The 22657-nt window shown below is 37.1% G+C and overlaps 3 protein-coding genes across 6 annotated transcripts; 2 read left to right on the plus strand and 1 right to left on the minus strand.

The window, feature by feature from the left end:
• The first annotated feature begins 204 nt into the window (after window positions 1–204).
• Pig-t (phosphatidylinositol glycan anchor biosynthesis class T) lies at window positions 205–4580 on the plus strand. The gene is made up of 9 exons (XM_070654050.1): window positions 205–373; window positions 472–703; window positions 942–1119; window positions 1238–1469; window positions 1659–1826; window positions 1901–2198; window positions 2297–2449; window positions 2585–2831; window positions 2960–4580. The coding sequence occupies exons 2-9, from the start codon at window positions 526–528 to the stop codon at window positions 3231–3233; spliced, it is 1728 nt and encodes a 575-aa protein (XP_070510151.1). The 5' UTR covers window positions 205–373; window positions 472–525; the 3' UTR covers window positions 3234–4580.
• Window positions 3231–9541, minus strand: Ova (ovaries absent). 4 transcript variants are annotated; one of them, XM_070654046.1, is made up of 9 exons: window positions 9430–9541; window positions 8819–8949; window positions 8571–8727; window positions 6519–6792; window positions 6209–6349; window positions 5912–6109; window positions 5576–5749; window positions 4975–5485; window positions 3231–4873 (listed from the first exon to the last, which is right to left on the minus strand). In XM_070654046.1, exons 4-9 carry the CDS (start codon window positions 6759–6761, stop codon window positions 4272–4274), a joined length of 1869 nt encoding a protein of 622 aa, XP_070510147.1. In that variant the 5' UTR covers window positions 6762–6792; window positions 8571–8727; window positions 8819–8949; window positions 9430–9541; the 3' UTR covers window positions 3231–4271. The 4 variants fall into 4 exon arrangements, with proteins under 4 accessions (XP_070510147.1, XP_070510148.1, XP_070510146.1 ...); XM_070654047.1 differs by lacking the exon at window positions 8571–8727; XM_070654045.1 differs by lacking the exons at window positions 8571–8727; window positions 8819–8949; window positions 9430–9541 and adding an exon at window positions 7130–8113.
• Window positions 9542–9911: 370 nt separating this feature from the next.
• Window positions 9912–21204, plus strand: LOC139113940 (E3 SUMO-protein ligase RanBP2). Its single transcript, XM_070675401.1, has 13 exons — window positions 9912–10136; window positions 10626–10851; window positions 10939–11115; window positions 11189–11501; window positions 11582–11886; window positions 11960–12057; window positions 12250–12370; window positions 12610–18891; window positions 18990–19229; window positions 19491–19847; window positions 20009–20325; window positions 20482–20607; window positions 20721–21204. Exons 1-13 carry the CDS (start codon window positions 10068–10070, stop codon window positions 20772–20774), a joined length of 8685 nt encoding a protein of 2894 aa, XP_070531502.1. The 5' UTR covers window positions 9912–10067; the 3' UTR covers window positions 20775–21204.
• The last annotated feature ends 1453 nt before the right edge of the window (window positions 21205–22657 follow it).

Below are 22657 nucleotides of genomic sequence, written 5' to 3' on the forward strand. Positions count from 1 at the left end.
AATCAATTCCAATTGATTCTAATCCGCCGATATAATCTTTACATCGCTAGCGATAAATTATTTTATTATTCGAAAAATTGTACGTTGCAAGAAACAATAAAACCCGACATTCACGAATGTATAATAAAAATTCTGTTGGAAGTTAGAAAAGAAAGAAATTAATAAATTAATAAATCGTGTTTCAAGGCCCGCTTGGTGATACAAAACTTATACGAACGCACGGGGGATATTTTAAAAATAATTGTTGTACAAATAAAACGTGTCACTCTGTCAAAAAATATTTCAACTTCATCGAGAATCTGTCTTGCCCTGCAACGATAATTGGTGTGAATATCTTTACGAGAGATTGTGTTTGAGCGAGCAATCATGTAACGTAAGATTATGCATTTATATTTATTTCTTTCTGACAAGGCTTCAGCGCGCGATCGATATAGAAATTAAAACTTACCTTTTATCTATTTTCTGATAAAGCACGATAGTTAATTCAACGTGCGATATTACCCGGAGCAGTCTAACCTTAAAATCATGCCACCGTCGAGAGTGCTCTTGTTGCTTACCGGCTTCATCGGCATCGGAACCTGTAACAATGCATACAACGACTATTTTAATGAGGAATTAATGTTAAAGCCTCTGTCGAGTAATCACGTATACGCTTACTTTCAATTTACCACGGTATGGGAAACGCCAAACGACGTAAAGACACGTGAGTTACACTCTGCAGTTCGAACTATTACTTCTTAAAATTTTTACTGTATTTCTGTATTTAGTTTTTATTTGATAATAAATTATTTAAAACAAAAATGTACAATGTATAAAAGGATTTTATGTTTTACTATGTAGCTTTAATAATTAGGAATAATTTTAGTTATTAATGATCAAAATTACTTTTTTACTGACCAAACTCGAATTACTCACAATTAAACAAATGATAATTACTTCAGTTCAACATACACACCTATTTCCGAGGGGATTGAGTGAGATCATAGGTCGTCATAAGGTGGACGAGTTGCATATTACTTTAACAGAAGGCTTGTGGAATTACCAAAAGTGGGGATATCCTTTCCATGATGCTGGGCCTGGTGCTGAAATCACTGCATGGTTTAATACAGATATAGCAAAGTAAGAAAAATAATCGTAAAATGTTAATTCATTTTTTTTTTTGTAAAAGAAATCACATTTAGTTGTATGAAAATCGAAGTTATAAATATATAGCAATATTTAATTTTTTTTTTTTTAGCATAAATGAAGAATGGAAAGGTCTAACAAATGCTTTAGCTGGATTACTGTGCGCCTCTTTGAATTTTGTCGATGCGTCTAATAGCATGTCGCCAGAGTTTACCTTCCGTCCTACTGGCGTTATGAATGGGCCAGTAAATTCTAGTCACTTACGTTATTCATCGTTACCAAGGGAGATAGTTTGCACTGAAAATCTAACGCCGTTTAAAAAATTATTGCCTTGCAATTCCAAGGTATTTACGAACTGCATATCAATTACTACATTTAAATTAAATTAGCGTAATTAAATAAAATAATTAGTTCAATCGTTATTGAAAAACCAATACCTACGGGTTTTTTCAAGCGGCGTCCCGACTTGGCGAGAGGCACTATCGTGCCTCTTAATTTCTTTTTACTTTTTCTTAACGCCTTTAATTTTTTAGAGAGGTTTGGCGACATTGTTAAATTCTGCACACATTCATAATACAAATTATCATTCCATTGGAATACACTTTCGATCAATATGTCGTAATGCAGCGTGTACAAAGACGTCTTTGGAGCTGCAACAAACTGTTTCCTTAATATACGATACGATGACGGATATGAATCAGGTAAATTATTCAATATTTAGTTAGTATTATAAATAATATTACTCGCTAAATATTCACGTTTCCAATTCGAATAGGACTGGTCAATACGAAAGTTTTTCGGAATGGGTCTTAAAGGCGCGTGTCCACTTGCAACATTAAGCAATATTTACGTTGATATATCGAGCAACAAAACAAATCAAATATATGAACTGACGCCACTGCCGAGTGAAAAAGTTCTTAGCTTGCGTGGCGGACAACAAAATGAAATAGCAATATACGACATTAGATCCCACAGCAGTAAAGGAATATTTAATATCGCTGCTGTGCATAGTGCGCCAAAGAGTAATGTCATAAGTTATCCTTCAATTCTCTACGCGAATAGATATATTATAGGTATGCTCGATATAAAAATGTTTTTGCACGTACGCTAAATATATTGTAATGTATATGTGTAACATAAAAAGTAATAATTTAATTCTTAAATTCTTTAGGATATGGTCAAGAAAGAGGTAGTTTAGTGACCAAACTATATAACAATCACTGGCAATCGTTAGATATAATTCTATTAGAAAATATTCCGTGGTACCTGTTGGTTTACTTACATTCTATTACCATAACTTGTAACGGACAATTAGTTCGCCCGTGTGAGTAAAATAATATATAGTTATTTTGTAGCAACAGATAATAGCTAACAAATTTATTCAATATAAAATACGCGTAACCTAGGCAATCAGTAAAATTTATAAAAAAAGTTTTATTATTATTTTACATCATTACAGTGGCGCAGCGTTATTTACCTGGAAGAGAAAGGAAGAGCCCATATTATTTAGAATTAATCTTGCGCCTGCCGCCGCATTCAATAACGAAAATCACCATTGATATGGATTACTTATTCCTCAAGTGGCAGGAATATCCGCCAGATGCTAATCATGGTTTTTACATGGGATCAGCCATAATTACAGCCTTATTACCAATAGCTAGAAATTACACCGCTCTACCGCTCGATGGAAGTACAATTACTTCAAGGTTCGTTTATTCGTAGCATTGCAATATTTTTTCTATCGATAACAAAAAATACGAATGGTTTTTTCTTTCCATTGTTATTAATAATGTAAGCAACAATTGAAAATAATTATGGATAATTAAACTTACAGTTTTAACGCATCAAGGGACGATTATCTAGTACAATTACGAACGGAGTCCTTGCTTATCAGTCTTCCAACTCCCGACTTTAGTATGCCTTACAACGTTATATGTCTTGCTTGTACAGCCGTTGCTTTAGCTTTCGGCCCACTTCACAACATTTCCACGAAGCGACTGGTTTTAAAGCGCATTGAAAAAGACTGGAAAAGTAAAGTGGTTTCTTTTTTCATAGATTTTATAAGTTTCATAGGAAAGATATTCAGAGCAAAAAAAAAGCAAGAATAAAGACTGTAAGCAAATATATGTATTCTAAATGCATAAATTGTATCTCTCTTGCGAGCAAATATACTCAACATATTTCCTATGAATAATAAACAGTTTAATAAAATAATAAATAGATGCAGTTTTTACTGATGCAATTATCGTACTTTACGATGAAATAATAAACATATTACGTCTTAGCAAATATAGTTAAAAATATATGCCTTTATAAAACAAAGATTTTGTTTATGTTTTACTGTAATATTGTAAAATTTTATATTTGCTATAGTAAGTATTAAATAGTGCATCTATATATTCTATTTCGTACCTTACGCTTATACAATCTGTTTAAATTATCCATTTATATACATTAATAAAAACTTATACTAATATTACTTCCTTTTTACAACAAATTAATTTCTTGAGTATCACATATACATGATAGGCTACAAAATGTTTCCCATTAAGTATAAGATAATGCAATACAGTAACGGAGATAAAATAATTCGTTAAGTATTGCAATTTTTTAATAAGAAGCAATTGAAATTGGCCGTTTGTCATCTCTTTGTTCATTATAAAATTACTGTTATAACTCAGCCATAAATAAATAATAATAATTAAACAAGCATTTTAATAGCTAATAACTTAAAAATTATTGTATAACGTTATAGCGCGTTTTTACTTTTTTTTAAAATATAAAATCTTTACGATCTCTTATAAATTTTTCTCAAACATAATGGGAGACATCCCTAAATCTGCTTCAGCGCTATGATTTGTTTTATCAAAAATAAGCCAATCAGTCCAATGATACAGAGCATTTTATACATTTTTATATAAAATTAGAACTGTCTTAAAATCCTAGTATAAATTCAACTATTGTATTAATAATAAATATAAGAAACATAACGCGCATGTACATATAAATCATCGTGTAAATAATAACTTGCTATACGCTGGTTTCATATTTAGTGTTAAGATTGGAGAAAGGCATGTGCATTTTCATTTTTTTTTTTAAATAACATTAACAGTCGATATTTATTTCCGTCATCTTCGCCTCAAACGCTATTCAATAACCAGTCTGTCTATGAGTGTGCGCGGTAAATGCAGAGTTTCGCGTAGAGTTTGTTTTGGTAATACTTTTCGCAAGAGGGACTTTGTAATTGAAGCCTCTGGAATATTCATGGGATCTCTGTTTTCATCGCGAGTACTTAAATCATTTTCCTCTTCGTCGGACGAACAAAGATCGATCAACATTATCCCGCGCGATGGGCATTTTTTTTCTTTGGCCGATTTTGTAACCTCTGCATTATCCGCGAGTGATTTTACGGCAGCGATCGTGAATAAAGTATCTTTAGCCGATGTATATAATTTGGTTTTTCCTTCTTCAATGGTAGAATCTTCCTCAACATCATCTTCCAATGGCGCTTTTCGTTTTGAAGATACAGACGCGTTCCGCGCGTAAATTATTTTTTTCGATTTCGTCTTACAAGCCGGTCCTGCTTTTCTCACCAACGAAACCTTCCGCATATTAATGTTCTTTTGAAGACACTGATACTTAGAACAGTCCTTCTTTAATTCATCTATCTGGCTTTCGTTCAGTCGCGTAAGAACAACACAAATAGGTCGACATGCGGCGTAGAGTAATTGCGACCGTATGCTCAGCACTAAAGAGGAAAAAAAAAAGCTCCAATAAATTTAATACTACTTTTACATATTTAGATTATATTATCTATCTACGTCAAGCAATCTACAATAAAATACGTACTTGGTTTGTTTTTAAAGGAATGCATAAATTTATATTCATGCACGTAATGATCACTTGGCTTATCCAAGTTTTTCTGTTTGTAAGTTACTATCCATCTGTCGTAATCTATTTCCGTATCCAACCATTTTGGTCTGCACGAATTACTCAATACTGGCGCGATAACATGTCTTTCTATTCTGTCTAGCCTTTCTTTCTGAGTATCTTCCGTCATAGCTTTCGACTTTTTCGTTAACATCACGCCCGCAGGCGATGAAAACGGGATAGTAGCAAATCTTGTAAAATTAAGAGAACTCCTAACACGCCCCGACGTTCGTTTGACAATACTACTATCCGAAATACTTGCGTTTTTTACGTTAGATGATTTGGATTCAGTCTTATTAGATTGTAAGTGAAAATATTCCAAGAATTGATCTTGTTGTAGCTCTGGTTTGATTACAGATAAATCTGGCGTAGACGAGCGTGAGCCACTACCGCCACCCTGTTCTTGTTCACAGCATATCTTTTCATGCTCCTAAATAATTGTACAAACAGAAAAATATAAACTATTCCGATATAATTCCAGGTAAAATATAAATTGCAAAATATGTTATAATAATAATACCTTCATATTTGCAAGGCCCACGAATTCAGCATCACAATTGTCACAAAGATAAATATCATCGCATGGCGGTTGAATTATCATGGGGGTTTGTTTCGTTTTATTTCCACTCCCCGACGAAGACGCATTGTGAGATAATAATGTTCTTCGGAGGGAATCATTTCTTCTGTCATAATGCTGTAGACGCAGAAAGCTTTTTCGTTTATTTATAATTAATCAGGGATTGAAAGTGACTAGTATTTATCGAACCAACTACTTTACGTCAGTAAATTTATAGAGGGAGACATGTATTATATATATACATATACATATATATATACATATACGCATTGTACACACCATATTTTCATTACGAAATGTTACTAGCAGCTTTCCTGTACTTTTGTGATATAGACTAGTTGTCGAGTCCCAATTATTCACATATTCTAATTCATCATGCGGATACTGCGCTAGATAGGAACAAAAACGTAACAGATATTCACTTCTGTGATACGTGTAACAACGAAAAACCAATTTCTTTAGGTTTGCCATCCAGTTCTAAAATAATATTTTCAGATCAGTACTTTTGATAAACAGGGCTATTGTGAGTTGTGTAACATTTTACAAATAGAAATATATCGATTAAGATCTACCTACATCGTTGAGCTTTTTTGGTCTTGTTAGTGGACTCGAAAACGGTACATCTTGAGGCCACCATTCAGGTTTATTAATAACCTTAGTGGTATCATGGCCCAATGAACAGTGGACCATAAACAATATAAAACGCTCCAGTTGTACCTGAAATATTTGTTAATAGACTGATCAACAAACAGAATGTAGCTCATAACATGGCACAATAAAATAAAAGTAATTTATCTTTCTAAAACTTCTTGATTACAAAACATTTTATGATTATAAAAGAAGTTGTTCTAAAATAAAAATAGTATAAGTAGTGTCATTAATGTACCATGGTAATCTTCTCTAGAGATGTGGGATAACCATTAGCAAATAAAAGAGGAAGATTGGATACCATGGAACTCTCTTCTCTCTGTAAGCTGGTATTGTTCTCCCCATGTTTATCGCTTCTGGCATTGTTCATCATAGTCACATTGTTGGGAACTCGGTTTCCAAATTCCCTTACTCCCTGCCTCTCATTCTGTTGCATAGTCGACAGCTTCATGCTTTTAAAATTCTCAGTTTTATTCCCCATTTAAAACACATTTGCTAAATAAAAAAATTTCCTGCAAAAATTTGTAAAAATTAGCGATCTTTTACCCTTCTAGCCGCTTTACCAAATTTTTTTACACAAAACAGTTTCTTTGCAGACTATAAGAATGTAATTGTAATATTAAATAAATTTATTAATTTACCGAGACGTTTTGATTTTTTACAATCAAGACTGGTTCTTACAGATTTTTTCTCGAAAATGCGTACTGATATTTTATCACGTAAGCCGCGTCGTCAAAGGGCGTTTTCTACTCGCTTGAACATAAAGGGGCAACGCGGAAGAAGAAACGGCAACGGCAAACTCCAGGAAATACAGACAACGGGAAAATGGAAAAATTGAAGTCAACTAACGTTTGCATGATCGTGTACCTTTCTCGAGCAATTCCACTACTCGTGCGTTCGCGTAGAATTCAAGACTCGCATCGTGCAGAAAAGACCGGCGCTTCCAAGTCGCATTCTTCACGCGACGACATAGCTGCGATCACTCGTTTATCTCTTTCCCGCTTGCTCGTGATATTATTCAGTCAAATAAAAGCGTCATATTACTGAACGGCGAGTAACTGACTCCGAATGAATTTCATGACGCGACGGGTATTACGTATCCGTCCCGTGAAAATGCCATTTTTGGAAGGCCAGGTCTCACGTTGTCGCTCGCCGAGCCCTCTTTCTCACGAAATGCGACTTCCTGACCTGAAGATAACCGTAGCGTAGCAGCCGCGCTCTAGGCGTCGTCACCTGATGAGAGCGAAGAGAAATGCCGCGGAGATAAACCAGCCTCCCCAACAGGGGACTTGAAGGTCGATGCTGGCACACTCTGGCACGCGGTATACCCTTATCACGCGTTTATCATACAGGATTGAACTTTCTCCCGAGAAGGCCACGCAAGTCCGCCTATTCCGACGGATCAACGTAAAGTTGCGCGCGTAAAACCCGCGCGAACGCAACCGCGCACCAACCCGACAGACAACGAGGTCAAACAGGGTTCTGTTTCACCGCTGCTGACAGGAGGAGGGTCTCCTCCTCCGCAATGTGAGCGGTGGACATTCAAGATGGCAGCCACGACGTCACGCCAACGCGCGCGCCAAGAAAGCTACGTGGACGCTTTTGGTGAGCCGCTTCGCGTAAGCTGCATTCGTCAGCGAGGATCGCGATCTATTCCGACGATTCCGACCGACTTCCGACCGTCAGGAAATATGAAACACGACTGCGAGCAGGCGGGAGAACGGCGGGAGTTGCGACGGCAAAACGATTTCGCGTACTCGCCGGGGCATCTGCGCGTTGCTTAAAAAACTGCAGAAGAAAGAAAATAAACTCCCCTCCACCCTTCACACATATGGCACGCGCGACATACGCCGCACGAATGCGAATGCGATTTAAAAGAAAAGAATACACGTAAAAATTTTTTTTTTTTTTTAAGTCAAGCAAAACCTATAATTATTTACTAGAGAAATATCCTAATTAAATGTTATTTTTATTATTAATAGAGAAATAATCGATAAAAAAAGCAGATCTTAAATTGTAAAAAATCAAATCTTAAAGATTAAAAATAAATTTCGAAAATTGATGATAAAATCATACATATTACACATTTTATAAATATAAAAAAATATAATTTTTATCTAATACTATTTAAAATTAAAAATTCATTCTATGTAGATACTGACTATTTCGTAGTCTAAACGTTGCTGAAAGTAAACATTAATTTTTTATCTTGATGCCTTTTAATAGCATCAATAATAATTTTATCAACAATTTTTTTTATCAGATTGCCTCTGATCACTCGGTTTATCACCTTCTTCTTTTTGTGAACGCTTGTCGCATTTCCTTTTAAAATATTTATCGTTAATATGTCGAGGCGATTTAAAGCCTGAAGTCTAAATTTTGCGATGTCGCAATTACGTAGTTTGGATGGACTTTTCATAATAAACACAAGTTTATCAGGAATGGTCCTAAAAATTTATTAAAAATTGTAACAAGTCTTGCATTATTTATTAACAAAATTAATCTACTGCAGTTTAATAAATTTAATAATAAATTCACCAGTAACCAAGAGCAAGCCACTCTTTAGTTGCTTTAGAAAGACCACTCTCTTTCCTTTATGAAGACCAGCTAACAGGATGCAGATCGTTCCTTGGTTTTAGAGTAGGTCTCAAATATTGCCGATATTCCATCTATGTAGAGAAATATTTATTTAACTTTAATTATTAAAAACACAAGTTTTGCAAGCAATTACGCATATACGTCTTAAAATTAAATTCAATTATTTTACACTTGTATACACAACAAGCATTTCGTGTAACTTATAGATTACATCAAGCCATGCTTTCACATTTTGCATGTAAGAAGAAAATGTGCACAAAAAAGAAACCGACATAATTTATAATATATATATATATAATAAAGTAGTAAAAATGACGATTAATCTCTACGAGTCGAGAAAAAAGTGTAATATGTTATTTATTTAGAATTAAAAATGAAAGATTAAATTAATACGTTTAGTCTGAGAGTAAAATTAATTCTCGCGAAATAATAGCGTTGCTCGAAAAAATTATTCACAAAGTAAGCGAGATTCGCTCTAAAAATTCTACATATTATTTTTATAACAGCCAGATTTCTTTAATTACGTGAAGTTTATTATACCGTAATCTTACCGTGGAGCACCGTGGAATACCGTCAAACACCGTTGTGCACCGTAAACTGGAGTAAACTCCGTAAAGCAAATGGCCGATGAACATGTAGGCATGGAGTGTACATAGGCAAAGAGAAGAAAACGCTAAGGAAAATATGTACCTAAATTTCATTGGCTAAAATAGTGTACATGCTCAGTACTAAGAACAAACGCAATTATATTAAATAATTTCTTACAAAAAAATTTTAATAAATAATGATATTAAGATTAAATGTACTAACCTATGAAATGTAATCTTGCTTTTGTACGTAGATATTTTCTAAATCTTGCAATCCAAATAATTTTTACATTTTGGCACACAACACTGCACTTTTTATACCTTTTTTGATAGAAATGCGCGCATTCTGATTGGTTAATTTCAACAACCTTTACGACGCGTTGGCGGCCTTGATTCCGTAAAAAAAATTCGTGCTAACGATTACTGGTTGGCGACATTGGATTCGACGGTGGCCGTTTGAAAGAGATACGTGCGTTGTGAACGGATATTTGCGCGATGAGCCGCTGCAAAGTGTGTGACTAGCGTGGACGAAAGTATCCGGTGTTAATTGAGAGGTGCGACGAAAGCGAAACACGGCCGGCCGATTCCGCCCAGCCGGCAGCATGTTTCGATCAAAGAAGGACGTCGACCGCCACGTGCAGAAAGTTTTCTGCAAGCTGAACGATAACGAGGTAAGGTTATCTTTGCGTACGAGAACGTTCGATGCAGTTTCTCTCTCTCTTCTGCCTCGACGTTCGCGGATAACGGCCGCGCTGGTTTTCCCGCCTCGTCTACACCTAATGCGACTAGCTATGCGAATGATTAATACCGATGGCCAGCGGGCGACGATCGCTCGATAGACCGGACAGAAACCTTGACTCGTCACCCTGAATAAAATACACGCGAGCACGACGTATCGATGATGGCGAATTTTCGCGGGAAACCCTCCCCGCGCTATCGATACCGACAGCAGTCAATCAATCTTAATGAGACTTGTCTCGCAGGAATCTCAATTTTTTTGCCTATTATTTTTTAATATTTATGTTTACGCAACACGCTCGCAATAAATTTTTTTTTTATCTAAAACTCTTAGTTTAACTAACTGAAATCTAAAAAAAATATTAGTATAATATTAATAATTTATTTATATATATTTTATATATGTTCAATTATTTTTGCAGAAAACACATCGTAGTTATAATGTTGCCAAACTGTATTACCAAGTAGGCGATTATGAATCCACAAAAAGATATGTATGTAAGTACTTGGAAGTGAAGGACACTTCTGCCAGTGCACATAAGTTGTTGGGTCAAGCTTATGAAGCTCTTGGTCAAAAGGAGGCAGCTTTTATTGAATACAAAATTTCCCTTGAACTTGATGGAAAGTCAACAGATCTGGTTTTGAAGGGTGACAAACTAACATCTTTATATTCATCTCTTGTTATTTTTTTTAAATTTTATGTTAATTGTAACAATTTTTTTTTTTTTTTTTTAGTATGCGAATTATTAGTTGACTTGGACATAGGAATGGATAGTAATAAACTCAAGTATTGGATAGAAAGAGCTGATAACCTGTTTCCACATCACCAAGTAGTATTTCAATTGAAAGAGAAGCTGCTGACTATAAAAAAGCCAAACAACAACAGTGAGGATCTTGAAGCACTCATTGCATGTAAGTAATTGCTAGTGCTTTTTTTGTGGCAAGGAAAATTGAAATAGGTATAATTAAAATATATACTTTTTAGCTGAATTGGCAGTGAAACCGATTGATGTACAGCTTCGCATCAAATTATTAAATTATTACATGTCAGAACACAAATTGGAGAAAGCCTATGAACATGCTCTCAATGTGGAAGCTACTATTCCTCATAAGGACAACATTTCGTGGTACCAACTGTTATGCGAATTATTAACAAAGTGTAAAGAGACCAAGTCCTTTGATTGGACCTTTTGGTTTTTCTATATATCTGTGTTGGATAAATATGCAGGACTGTGTCTTAAAGAGCAAGGTGGCGAGATGAAAAAAAGCATTTCAGAGGCAGCCCAGGCAGTATTTAAGTAAGCATATTAAACAGCACATTCATATAAGATGTATTTCTTTACTTGATAATTGATAACATATAACGAATATATTTTAGTTTTGATCAAAATCTGAATGAGATGAAGTCAAAAAATTTTTCTAAGCAACATACTTTCACGGAGCATTTGTTTACACATATGTGGGGTCAGTTAAACTTCCATTTGGCATGTTTATTATTGCGCAAGACGAAACGTGAACAAGGCAGTTGGAATGAGGCAGGAAGATTATGCTCACCTCTATTACTAACAACATTACATGTGGCTCCATTAGAGAGTCGTATATCTATACATTTAGAAGACGACAGATTTAAGAATCATTTTAATATATGGGCCATGGAAGCAGCATATCGTTGTTGTCAAGCTGGTATGCGAGATAAATTATTTAATTAGATTTTATACCGCCAAGTATTTTTTATAATAATTTAATTTTTTATTAGGTTATATTCTTCAAAATTACGCTAGAGAAAACGTAAAAAAATTGATGGATAGAATCGACAAATTTTGCTCTGGAGGATGGAGAAATCGTATTTATCAGGTATAAATCGATCTTTTAATTTAGATTATTAAATTATTTAAAAAAATTGGTATCTCAAAGTTTTAAAAATCTTTATTACTTTTTTTTTTATTAAGGGAACTATAAAACTTGAAGGAGCCAGCTATGAAAAAATCTAATTTTTTATAATGAAGTTTTTTACAGGAGTTATTTCATTTGTATTTTCTTTTGCAGAGAATTTTTGTGACTAATATACATCTCAATCACATAGAAAATTCATTTTTCTGCCATCATGCAGCTCCTAATCCACCTTTACGTATGTGCACCGCAAATCAACTAAAGGTTTACAATCAAAGTGCGTTTATTAATTTATCTATATCTGGATTATTTAAATCTACAAAAATATTTGAACATATTTAATTTTCTGATGTAGTGTGTTTATAAATTACGCAAACATTGTGTAATATATTAATATTATATTAATTTTTATTCTTTAGTAAAAGATAACTACTTATAATTTTTTGATAACTGCAAAGTTGAGAATATATTGATGGAAGAGGGATAATTAAAACTTAAATAATTTTTTATTTGTAGTTGCACAAGAGGTATGGCCTTCGTCTTTGCATCATCAAATTTGGCTTGGAATGGAAAATCGATCTCAACATAAAGACGCTCCATATCCGGATCAAACTTCGCGTGTATTTTCAAAATTGGAATTTTCGGTATTTAATACGAATCTCACTGCACCTGACAGCCTATGTCTAATCGATATCGATGCATTTCTCAATGCGGCAATACTTTGCTCATCTGCTGTTTTGGAGGAACAACAACTTGGTAGTTTTATGAATCCAGAAAAATTGCCGACGCTACCTATCGATCTTACCGCGACGCTGTCTACTAGCAATCAAGAGAAATGGTGGTTAACGGCATACAAGATGTTCTCTCAGCAAGAGAATATAACTGGTGACATCGGTGAATTACGACAGGAATTACAACAAGGTTTAGAAACCATTCGCTGCATCGGTAATCACGGCATCCATCCAGTAATATTAGTACATTTAGCACGGATGTTTCACTATCGTGCAAAGATAAAAGAGAAGGATGAAGCAAATAATTCGAAAGCTGGAGAATGGGAGGCACGTTCCGAACTGTATTGGACCGCTGCTCTACCACTATTAGAAAGACTACAGAACAATCAAACATTACGTATGTCTCCGTCAAAATTATTTAATTATCAAGGCAAAGAAATGAACAGTTTTGAATTAACGAACGCTCTCGAAGAAGGAAAACTGCTGTTGGCTCAGCGACTTGTACGCGATAAACAATATGAGCAGGCAGTCGATGCGTTGCAAGCGCTCAAAGGCCCAGAAGCGTCGTTTCAATTGGCGCAAATTTACAAAATTTTCGCGGACGAAATAGTGTATTCCACACCTCGAGAAAGTTTAACGTCAGAGATGCGCTCGCAACACATCATCATGTTATCGAAGGCAAAGAATTGCTTCTATCTTACACTCGACCGACTTCGCAGTCCGGGTACGAATCCTAAGCACCCTCTGAATTCTGAGCTTGGTACTCATATTACTGATATCGAGAACGAGCTGAAGAGGATAGATCCAGATCTAGGTAGGGGCGAGCTGAGTAGGAATGACATCGACGGTATATCCGACGAGAGTTATTCGCCCACTCACAGTGTGGATCACGCAGTTACAAATCAGACATTGCCGATGCTGACGACGCTGACAGGCGGTTCAAACATGCTAAATACTCCTCAGAGGAACGCTCACCGTACTCCAAAACACGTCAGTACTCCGTGCAAGTTGCAGGATTATTTGAATCTGTCGAAGAACCGCACGGAGGCACGTCCAAGCCCAGAACGTCTAGATGCTCAGATACGTCAAATTATGCAGTGTCGTGAGAACGATGTGCAAGAATTGGTGGAACAGATGAAGAATATGATGGTACAAATGAAGACTTTAAATGAAAAAGTGGACACTTTAACGAAGGAGGTAGTCGATTCGCGTAAAGAAAATCAAAAGCTTCAACAACAACAGCAGCAACAACGTGTACAGCAACAACAGAATGTGAATCCTACTGTCGATCCTGAAGACTTCTACGTTCTTGATGACGACGAGTACGTCGACTTAAACTATCAAAATCAACCGACTGGACCGACATCCTCGATTTCTGGTAATATATTCACATCGCAACACGCTCGACATCCTTATTCGTCGCTAATGTATCCTTCCGCGGCAACTGCGTTCCAGTATTATCAAGGAGCATTACCGTTTACTGATCCAAACGCTCAAGCGGCTATATCATCCTTGTATCCGCATACCGTTTACCCGATGCCTATGTTATATCCTAATCAGACGAAAGTACCGGATAATCCGTTGCAGCAAAGTTTATTTGCATCGACGCTTTCTTCGCAATTGCCTGATCTAATGCCGGCACCTCCGGCGGCAAATCCGTCGTTACAAATATCGCTTAAACAGAAAATCGAAGCCTCGTCGCGAACAAAACCCGAAACAAGTACTACAGCGACGACCAGCACAACGACGATTATCAAAGATGCTCCGGTACATAAAGCTCCTCCTGTGAACGTGGTTATTACGACATCGGACACGCTGCCGACCACGGTGCCGTCCACTCAGCCAACTTTAAGCGTAACTATACCACCGCAATACCGAGTAGGAAGTGGAGTAGCCGGAACTTTTCCCACTACTCCCATAACGACGACGATGATGGCGGTGACAACCGCGACAATAACGAAATCGTTATCTCCTTCAAACGTACCGCATTGCTATCAAATTGCAATGCCTTCAAAAGCCACTATACCGACGACCGTAAATTTACCGCCTACCACCATCTATATAACTCCAGCAAACGTTAACGTGCCGCCGATTTACGCTAATGCGACAACGTCACCGTCTATTGTCACAGTAACTCACACAACTAGTGGTGTTTCGCTGAGCGGTCAAGATAATGCTGCTAGTAATAAAATATACGACAAGACTGGTACCACATCTATTTACGAAACAGTCGAATCGCCGAATACATCCACGGAGATATGTGAACAAGAGCACGATCCAATACCGAATTTCGTGCCGGTTATACCATTGCCTGCGAAGGTGAAAGTGACCACTGGCGAAGAGGACGAAGAGAATCTTTATTGCGGCCGAGCCAAGCTATTCCGTTTCGTCGATAGAGAGTGGAAAGAACGTGGTGTTGGCGACGTAAAATTATTACGCAACAAAGAAGGCAAAGTGCGCTTGTTAATGCGACGCGATCAAATTTTGAAAATTTGCGCAAACCACATGCTGAGGCCCGATATGGAACTGAGTCCTATGACAAATAATAACAAGGCCTGGTTGTGGGTCGCCAACGACTTCGCCGATGAGGAAGTGAAGCTGGAGAAACTTTGCATCAAATTCAAAACCGCGGAGGAAGCAATATCATTTAAGGAAGCTTTCGATCAGGCGAAACTCAGCCTATCTGCGGCATCTCCGGAAAAAGCATCTAATACTAGTGAAAAAATTTATACTGTCAAAGATTTGACTAAGATTTCAAAGGCACAATCGACACAGCAATCTAAAGTAAGTTCCACAACAGAAGTGGCTTCCTCGGATAAATCCAAGCCTATCACGACGACACTGGGAGGATTTTCGTTCAGTTCTAAGCCTATTGTTCAAGAGGTCAGTGACACAGAAACGAATGATTCCAAAAAACCCGAAGAGCCGCCGAAAGTTAGTCCGTTCAGTACATTTTCGTTTACTAAACCATCAAACAAATCCGAAACAAAAATCACGACCACTACTGAAACAAGCGCTGTCGCAATATCATCGGGCTTTGCTTTCGCTACGACTCCGATAACAAATTCACAATCTGCATTAACAACTACGGCTTCTAATATGTCGTCGATAATTACTCCTGCCCTAACAGTTGACCAGAATTCTACAGCGCTAAGAAAACCTCGTTTGCCGCCACCTGGCAGCCTCAAGCAAGGATTCGATGAGTCTCGACCGCAAACGGAAGACGAACAAAAATTATTTATTGGAACAGCAAGCCTCCAGTGTCAATGTGTAAGCGATGGTAGCATTACAGTGCAGTGGAAGAACAAGGGCACAGGACCTATAATGCTGTTACAAAACGTTAAAACCGGCAAACTCCGCTTGATATTAACAGATAACGAAAGTTCTAAGATTTATGGTCATAATGTTCCGCCAGATATGGTATTTACATATAAGAGTGGCACTACAGTTGTTAATTGGTCTGTGTCGGGAAGCGCTAAAGAGCCGAGCAAAACCTGGTCACTACATGCGGCGACCTTCACCACAGCAGAATTGGCATCGCAATTTTCGACCTACATATTGAACTATCAGCAGAAGATGGCTAAAGACGGCACTCCGAGCGAAGCCACGAAAGAGTTCGAGAAGAAAAGTTCGACGTTGTCGACTGAAAATAAAGATAAAAAAACGACAGAAGCGAAACCGCCGCCGTTATCAGAATTATTTAAGCCACCGACTGGCTCGTGGGAATGCGGCAGTTGCTACACGAGAAACAAGGCTACGGATGTGAAATGCATAGCCTGCGAAGCTCCGTCACCTTCGGCGGCAAGTAATAAAAGCAGTAGTTCCGTAGTCGCTAACAAGACCGTCGATTCAGGCAAACCACCGTTATCGGAGATGTTTAAAACACCCGCCGGTTCCTGGGCGTGCACGGGATGTTACATCGTTAATTCTAAGACGAACATTTACTGTGTCGCTTGCGACAGTCCCAAGGATCCATCGCAGCCGCCGAAACCGCAGCAGGCCAGTATTTTTCAACTTAACACATCCTCTAATGTAACGCCTATGACCACGTTTTCCTTCGGCATTCCCAAAGATACCGCCAAAGAAACGCCCGCCGCCAGTTTCAATTTTCGCATATCGAAAGACGATAAAGATGCAAATGACAGCACGAAAGTAACATCTAAGCCCGAAGATGCTGCAGCTACTAACTTCGTATTCGGCATGCCGATGAAAAGCAGTTCTACGTTAAATACGGGCGACTCGCCATTTACTTTCGGCTCGCCCTCTAAATCCTTCGATTTTAATTTCACGGCCAAGTCGCCGGTTAAATCGCCCGGTGGCGGCGGCGGCGGCGGCGGCGAAACCAGCGAGGACGAGGTGGTGGAAAGTGAGGACATTCACTTCTCACCTGTTGTGCCGTTACCGGACAAGATCGAGGTAAAAACCGGCGAAGAAGACGAAGAGATAATCTATAGTCACCGAGCGAAGCTCTTCAGGTTTGACACCGCGGCGAAAGAGTGGAAGGAACGTGGACTGGGCGATATCAAGCTGCTATGTCATAAAGAAACTGGCAAACTACGATTGATCATGCGTCGAGATCATGTGCTGAAGCTATGCTTAAATCATATGCTGTCTAATGATCTCGAGTTTACGTCGAAAGACGACAAAACATGGCTATGGACCACTGCGGATTATAGCGAAGGAGAAATAGAGTACTGGCAGTTTGCTTGTCGTTTTAAAACATCCGAAATCGCGGCCGACTTTAAAAAAGCGATCGATGATGCCAGAAAAAATATTAAACCGTCAACTGTTAGTGGCAGTGATAGCGAGAAAGCAGATAAGCCTGTTACGAAAACGCTAATAAAATCGAGCTCGCCAATTAAAGAAATCGAAATTATTTACGAAACGAAAGTATCTCCGGAAGAAAAGGCGGCCGCTTTAAAACTGCTACTGCCAGAGAACTTTTACGCTTACAAGCAAAAAGAAGATTGTTCTGGTTGCAGAGGCTGCAGAAAACCGAGTGTAGTTTTATATCCAGATACTATTGAGCAAGATTTAACAAAGCCTGGATCAAAAGAGAAGGTAAAAACACCATCAAAAATTATCTCGAGCGCGGATACAAATTTGCCTGAAAGCACCAGCGAAATTCAAAGCGTAACACAATCTACATCTGTGAAGAATGGCTTTTCTTTTGCGACACCACCATCTGCTGCGACATTTAAATCTTCGGTTTCCACCGGTTTCGACAGCTCCACGATGAGCTTTGGCACTGGCGACTTGAAATTATTTAACGACAAGAAAACTACCACTTTTTCCTTCGGTATGAATCCTCAGTTAAGTAATGAAACAACGGAGAAGACTGTGACGAATGCCTCGTTGGAAAATCTTAAGATTTGCAGTCCCTCTAATGCTCAAACGACGCAATCTTTCAACACTAGCTCATCTGGACAGCCGATATTCAACCAAGCGGCATCGATATTCAAAACGCCTACTTTTACTTTCGACTCTAACAAGAGCATCTTCGGGGGCACCTCGAAAGCTTCTACAAAAACGTCAACGGGCTTCGGTGACAATACCGTTTCTTCTTCCACCACTACGGCGAATTCTGTCCCGAAAACTTCAACCGTGATCACCACACCGGCGACCGCGACCAACGAGTCGAACTCTGTGTTCGCAGCTAATTCGTCTTTCTCTAAAATGACGTTCGGCACTTCTTCGCCGTTCGGAAATTCCACGGCAACGACTAACATATTCAGCGGAACAGCCGCGTCAACAACAGCGAATTTTTTCGGCGGAACAACCGCGCCGTCGGCGACAAACTTCTTCAGCGGAACGTCAACGACAACGACTAACGTGTTTAGTGGAACAACTCCATCGACCACGACGAATGTTTTCAGCGGAATAACATCAACGACGAATATATTTGGCGGTACGACAATGACAAATGTTTTTGAAACGACTGCTTTTAGTACGAAACCAGTAGATAACGTCCAGAAGACTGAGGACAACTCAAATTTTTTCTCAGTGAGCAACGTATCGTTCACGGCACTTGCTGCGGCAGCAGCGCAACCAGAGGCCTTCAAAGTCGGTACGTTAATTTAATTAGATAAAATTAATTTCTTGCGTCTCATTACGTAAAATAAATTCTTTTAATATGTTTGACTTTGAATTGCCTTTTTTTTTTAGATCCTAACTTTTCGTTTGCTGGTGCGGGATCATCAGTGTTTGGCACAAAAGCCTGTTCATCATTAAATAGCTCGTCGACAATTGAAAATAAATTACTCCAAGATTCTGTGCAAAAAGAAGATAATGAAGAGGATGACGGCGAGGTGGACAACGAACAAGAACACGATCCTCAATTTGAACCTATTGTACCTCTACCAGATGCAATCGAGGTTCGAACTGGCGAAGAAGATGAAGAAAGAGGTGACCTTATATTCACTTATTACTTTAAATATTTTTAATTTAAATTTAATTTAATTTAATTTAAATTTAATTTAATCTCAAAAGTAACTGATTATTAATTTTATTTTAAGAAAAAATTTAATTTAATTTAATTTATTTTAAATTTAATTTAAATTAAATTTTATTTTTTCTTAAGATAAAATTAATGATCAGTTACTTTTAAGATTATTCAAAGTCTGTTTTCTAAGTTATATTCTTCAAATTCTAATTTTTTATTTGCAGTATTCCACCACAGAGCCAAGTTATATAGATACGACAACGCTACGAAGGAATGGAAAGAACGCGGTGTCGGCGAGATGAAGATTTTGCATCACATGAATTACGGAAGTTATCGATTACTGCTACGTCGAGAACAAGTACACAAGGTCGTCTGCAACTTCCTAATTACTCCCGACGTGGAATTTCGTCCGCTTTCAACGTCAAATCAAGCTTGGATGTGGGCCGGTATGAACTACGCCGAGCAAGAACGATGTGTCGAGCAGTTAGCGGTCAAATTTAAATCTCCCGAACTGGCCCGAGAATTTAAAGCGCATATTGATAACATTCAGCAAGAATTACGTGAGAAAAAAACTACTGAAGGTAAAAATTAACTTACGAAATTATTTGATTATAATTAATTATAAATACTTTCTGATATACACTTTAATTAACTAGAAAAAACCACGCGCGCGCGTCATTAAATTCGGGGACATTAGTTAATTATGTACATAATTTTATTTCGGCGAAATTAACATTCGCAGATGAGAGATGCATTGGCGGAGTAGAGGATAATGAAGAACACGACCGAAACAACGACGTAGATGAACAAGAAGAAGAAGAAGATGACGAAGAAGAGGAGGAGGAAGATGAAGAAGATCAAGAAATACTTCCTATAATCGAAAGACGTGCCACGGTGTACGCGAGATGGCCTAACGATAACAACTGGGAAAGTGTAGGCTTAGGGACGTTAGCAATTTATTACGATTCTGAAATTTATGCCGAAAGAATTATTCTGAAGCTCGACGATTCGGAGGGATTTGCGAGCAATACTATCATCAGTATAGATACGGTGATGCAGGTAATAATTCAAATACATATAAAATATATTAACATTTATATTGAAAGTATGCAGATTATTAAATAATTTCTAAGAAAAACGCGAGTTTTTAAGCTTTTATTTGATTTTTATTTTATTTTATCGTATTTTTTATTAATTTATTTTTTCGTTATAAAGGTGGAAGGCAAAGAGTGTATTTGGAGTGGAATCGATTATGCCTTGGATCCTCCAGTAAGAAGAGTATTACGAGCAGTCTTTTCGTCAGTACAAGCAGCACAACAAATGCATACGTTTTTCGAAGATGTAAGTTGAGTTTAATATTAATTAAAGAGATTAGAAATTATATTATGCACTCATAATTTACACTAAGAAAACATGAAAAAAAAAAAGATCCAAGGCAAAATGTTTCTTTCTAGGGTTTGGATAGCGCTAAACAAGCCGGTGTTGTTGAGTATCAAGAAACAGAATGAAGATTTTTAGCTAATAAATAGCTGTTAACTGGCTGTTGTTAATAATTCCTTCCTATGTTAGCGTAAATGTTAAACGGGTTGTTTCTTGTCGTTCTTCTCAAGTTGTAAGAATAAGTTATGAGAATAAGTAAGGGAAATTGTATCGCTAAATTTTTACAACTTCCTCTTTTTTTTTATATATATATTTTTTTTTTCTCTCTTTTCCGTTTTTCTTTTTTAGAATCAAGACACGCGGAGTTCGACAAGTACAAATTGTATGTGCACGCGAATTGCAAGTGCAACTTTTTGTTATAATAATTTATAATCCTATGCGAAAAATACTATTTATAATAACTGCACAAACTGTGAGAAAAATAGAAAATCAGACATTACGATGTTTAATTCAATTTTTTATACTAATCTACATAAACGTTTCTCTTTTTTTTTTTTTAATATATTTTCTTTTAAATAAAATATGTGCCAAAACCGAAACCTGCTTTTAACTTTGCAATGAAAGCACTATCTCCGTAGCTATACTGATAATTATAAAAACAAAACTTAGTAATTATTTTGAAACTGTGTACTCTTAAGCATTGGCAAAAATTTCAAATTATACGTCAGGTACGGTAACTAGTAAGATAATAGCACAAAACAACAATGTTTATGTCGATAATTTTTTACTAATTACAATTGTTAGAAGAAAATAGCCGAGAATTATGTTTGAGTAAATTTCAAAAGATTAATGAAATAATGAAACAAACAGCCATTGTATATTGCTATTAACACGTAATGTGATAGTTGCATCTGACAAAGTATTGTAAGTGTATACCTTGGACTGATAGGAATTGTCGCGTTGAATATGTATACATCGTCGACACAACGCGTTGTAACATGTAACATAATATTAAACATTTGATCGAAATATTCCTTCTAGAGATTATTTTCTCAGGTAAGTGAAGTTTCCCATGTTACATAATAATTCTACAAGTCGAGCACGTATATAAGCACTAGTGGAATGAATATATTGTAAGACCTCAATACAAATTTCTGTACCTATCGCAAATAAATTAAAGACTTACAATTGTAATCGAAAAAAGGCATGTAATGAAAGTTCTCCTGTAGCAAAATATATGAATATTCTAACAGCACTAGAACAAACCAATTGCACGCTTTGCGTGCGCTATTTTCCGAAGGGTCCTAATTTGTGTGCGTCATTATAATTAGGGACGTTAATTAATTATAATTATTTTTTGCCGGTTCAAAAAACCTAATTGCAAACTACGAAAAAAAATCATTTGACTCACCAATCTGCAGCGGAGTCGTAGAATTCTGCCGGTGGCTGTAACATAAAATTAAATAATATTAATGTAAACGTGCTGACAATTGTTAATGTTTAAATTAAAAAAAAATGACGCGTATGTATTTAATTCTTTAAGTAAAATAAATAAAAAAAAATTAATAAAATTGCGAATTTAAAACAAGAAAAACTTCTCACCTAAAAGTTGCTCCGCTGGTGCAGGATACCCTTCCTGGGCCTCCTCCTCCTCTCAGATAGCACGTGTCGAGTCATCCTTCCGCGCACTGGACACTCGCGAGATAGTCCACGACACTCCCGACCGTCTCAAATCCTCGAATTCGACACGAAAAACGGGCTACGACGCACGGATGCCTCGACATTTTCGTTTCGAACTTGAACCGCGTGCTCGCCGTGTCCTCTGGTAGTACGCAGTAGTACGAGTCACAGTCTTTTACCAACTCACAATCAGGCGATCGATAGAGCGCTGTGATTGGTCGGTGCGCTAGGGTTTTCTATCACCCTAGACGAGAGAACCAATCAGCGTCGGTTTTAGGCGGCAGCAATAAAATCGAGATTTATACATAAAGAAAATTGCTAGAATCTTATT

Source organism: Cardiocondyla obscurior, linkage group LG03, assembly GCF_019399895.1.
Source record: "Cardiocondyla obscurior isolate alpha-2009 linkage group LG03, Cobs3.1, whole genome shotgun sequence".
NCBI classification, from domain to species: Eukaryota; Metazoa; Arthropoda; class Insecta; order Hymenoptera; family Formicidae; genus Cardiocondyla; species Cardiocondyla obscurior.

Excerpts from the sequence above, each read along its gene's own strand:
- Pig-t (XM_070654050.1), top strand. The coding sequence starts at position 526 with ATGCCACCGTCGAGAGTGCTCTTGTTGCTTACCGGCTTCATCGGCATC. Across the intron at positions 2,199-2,296 it reads CGCGAATAGATATATTATAG|GATATGGTCAAGAAAGAGGT; the intron begins GTATGCTCGATA and ends TAAATTCTTTAG. Across the intron at positions 2,450-2,584 it reads CGGACAATTAGTTCGCCCGT|TGGCGCAGCGTTATTTACCT; the intron begins GTGAGTAAAATA and ends ACATCATTACAG.
- Ova (XM_070654047.1), bottom strand. The coding sequence starts at position 6,761 with ATGGGGAATAAAACTGAGAATTTTAAAAGCATGAAGCTGTCGACTATG. Across the intron at positions 5,486-5,575 it reads TGGGCCTTGCAAATATGAAG|GAGCATGAAAAGATATGCTG; the intron begins GTATTATTATTA and ends ACAATTATTTAG. Across the intron at positions 4,874-4,974 it reads TTCCTTTAAAAACAAACCAA|TGCTGAGCATACGGTCGCAA; the intron begins GTACGTATTTTA and ends TTTCCTCTTTAG.
- LOC139113940 (XM_070675401.1), top strand. The coding sequence starts at position 10,068 with ATGTTTCGATCAAAGAAGGACGTCGACCGCCACGTGCAGAAAGTTTTC. Across the intron at positions 19,230-19,490 it reads CGAAGAAGATGAAGAAAGAG|TATTCCACCACAGAGCCAAG; the intron begins GTGACCTTATAT and ends TTTTATTTGCAG. Across the intron at positions 19,848-20,008 it reads TGAGAAAAAAACTACTGAAG|ATGAGAGATGCATTGGCGGA; the intron begins GTAAAAATTAAC and ends TAACATTCGCAG.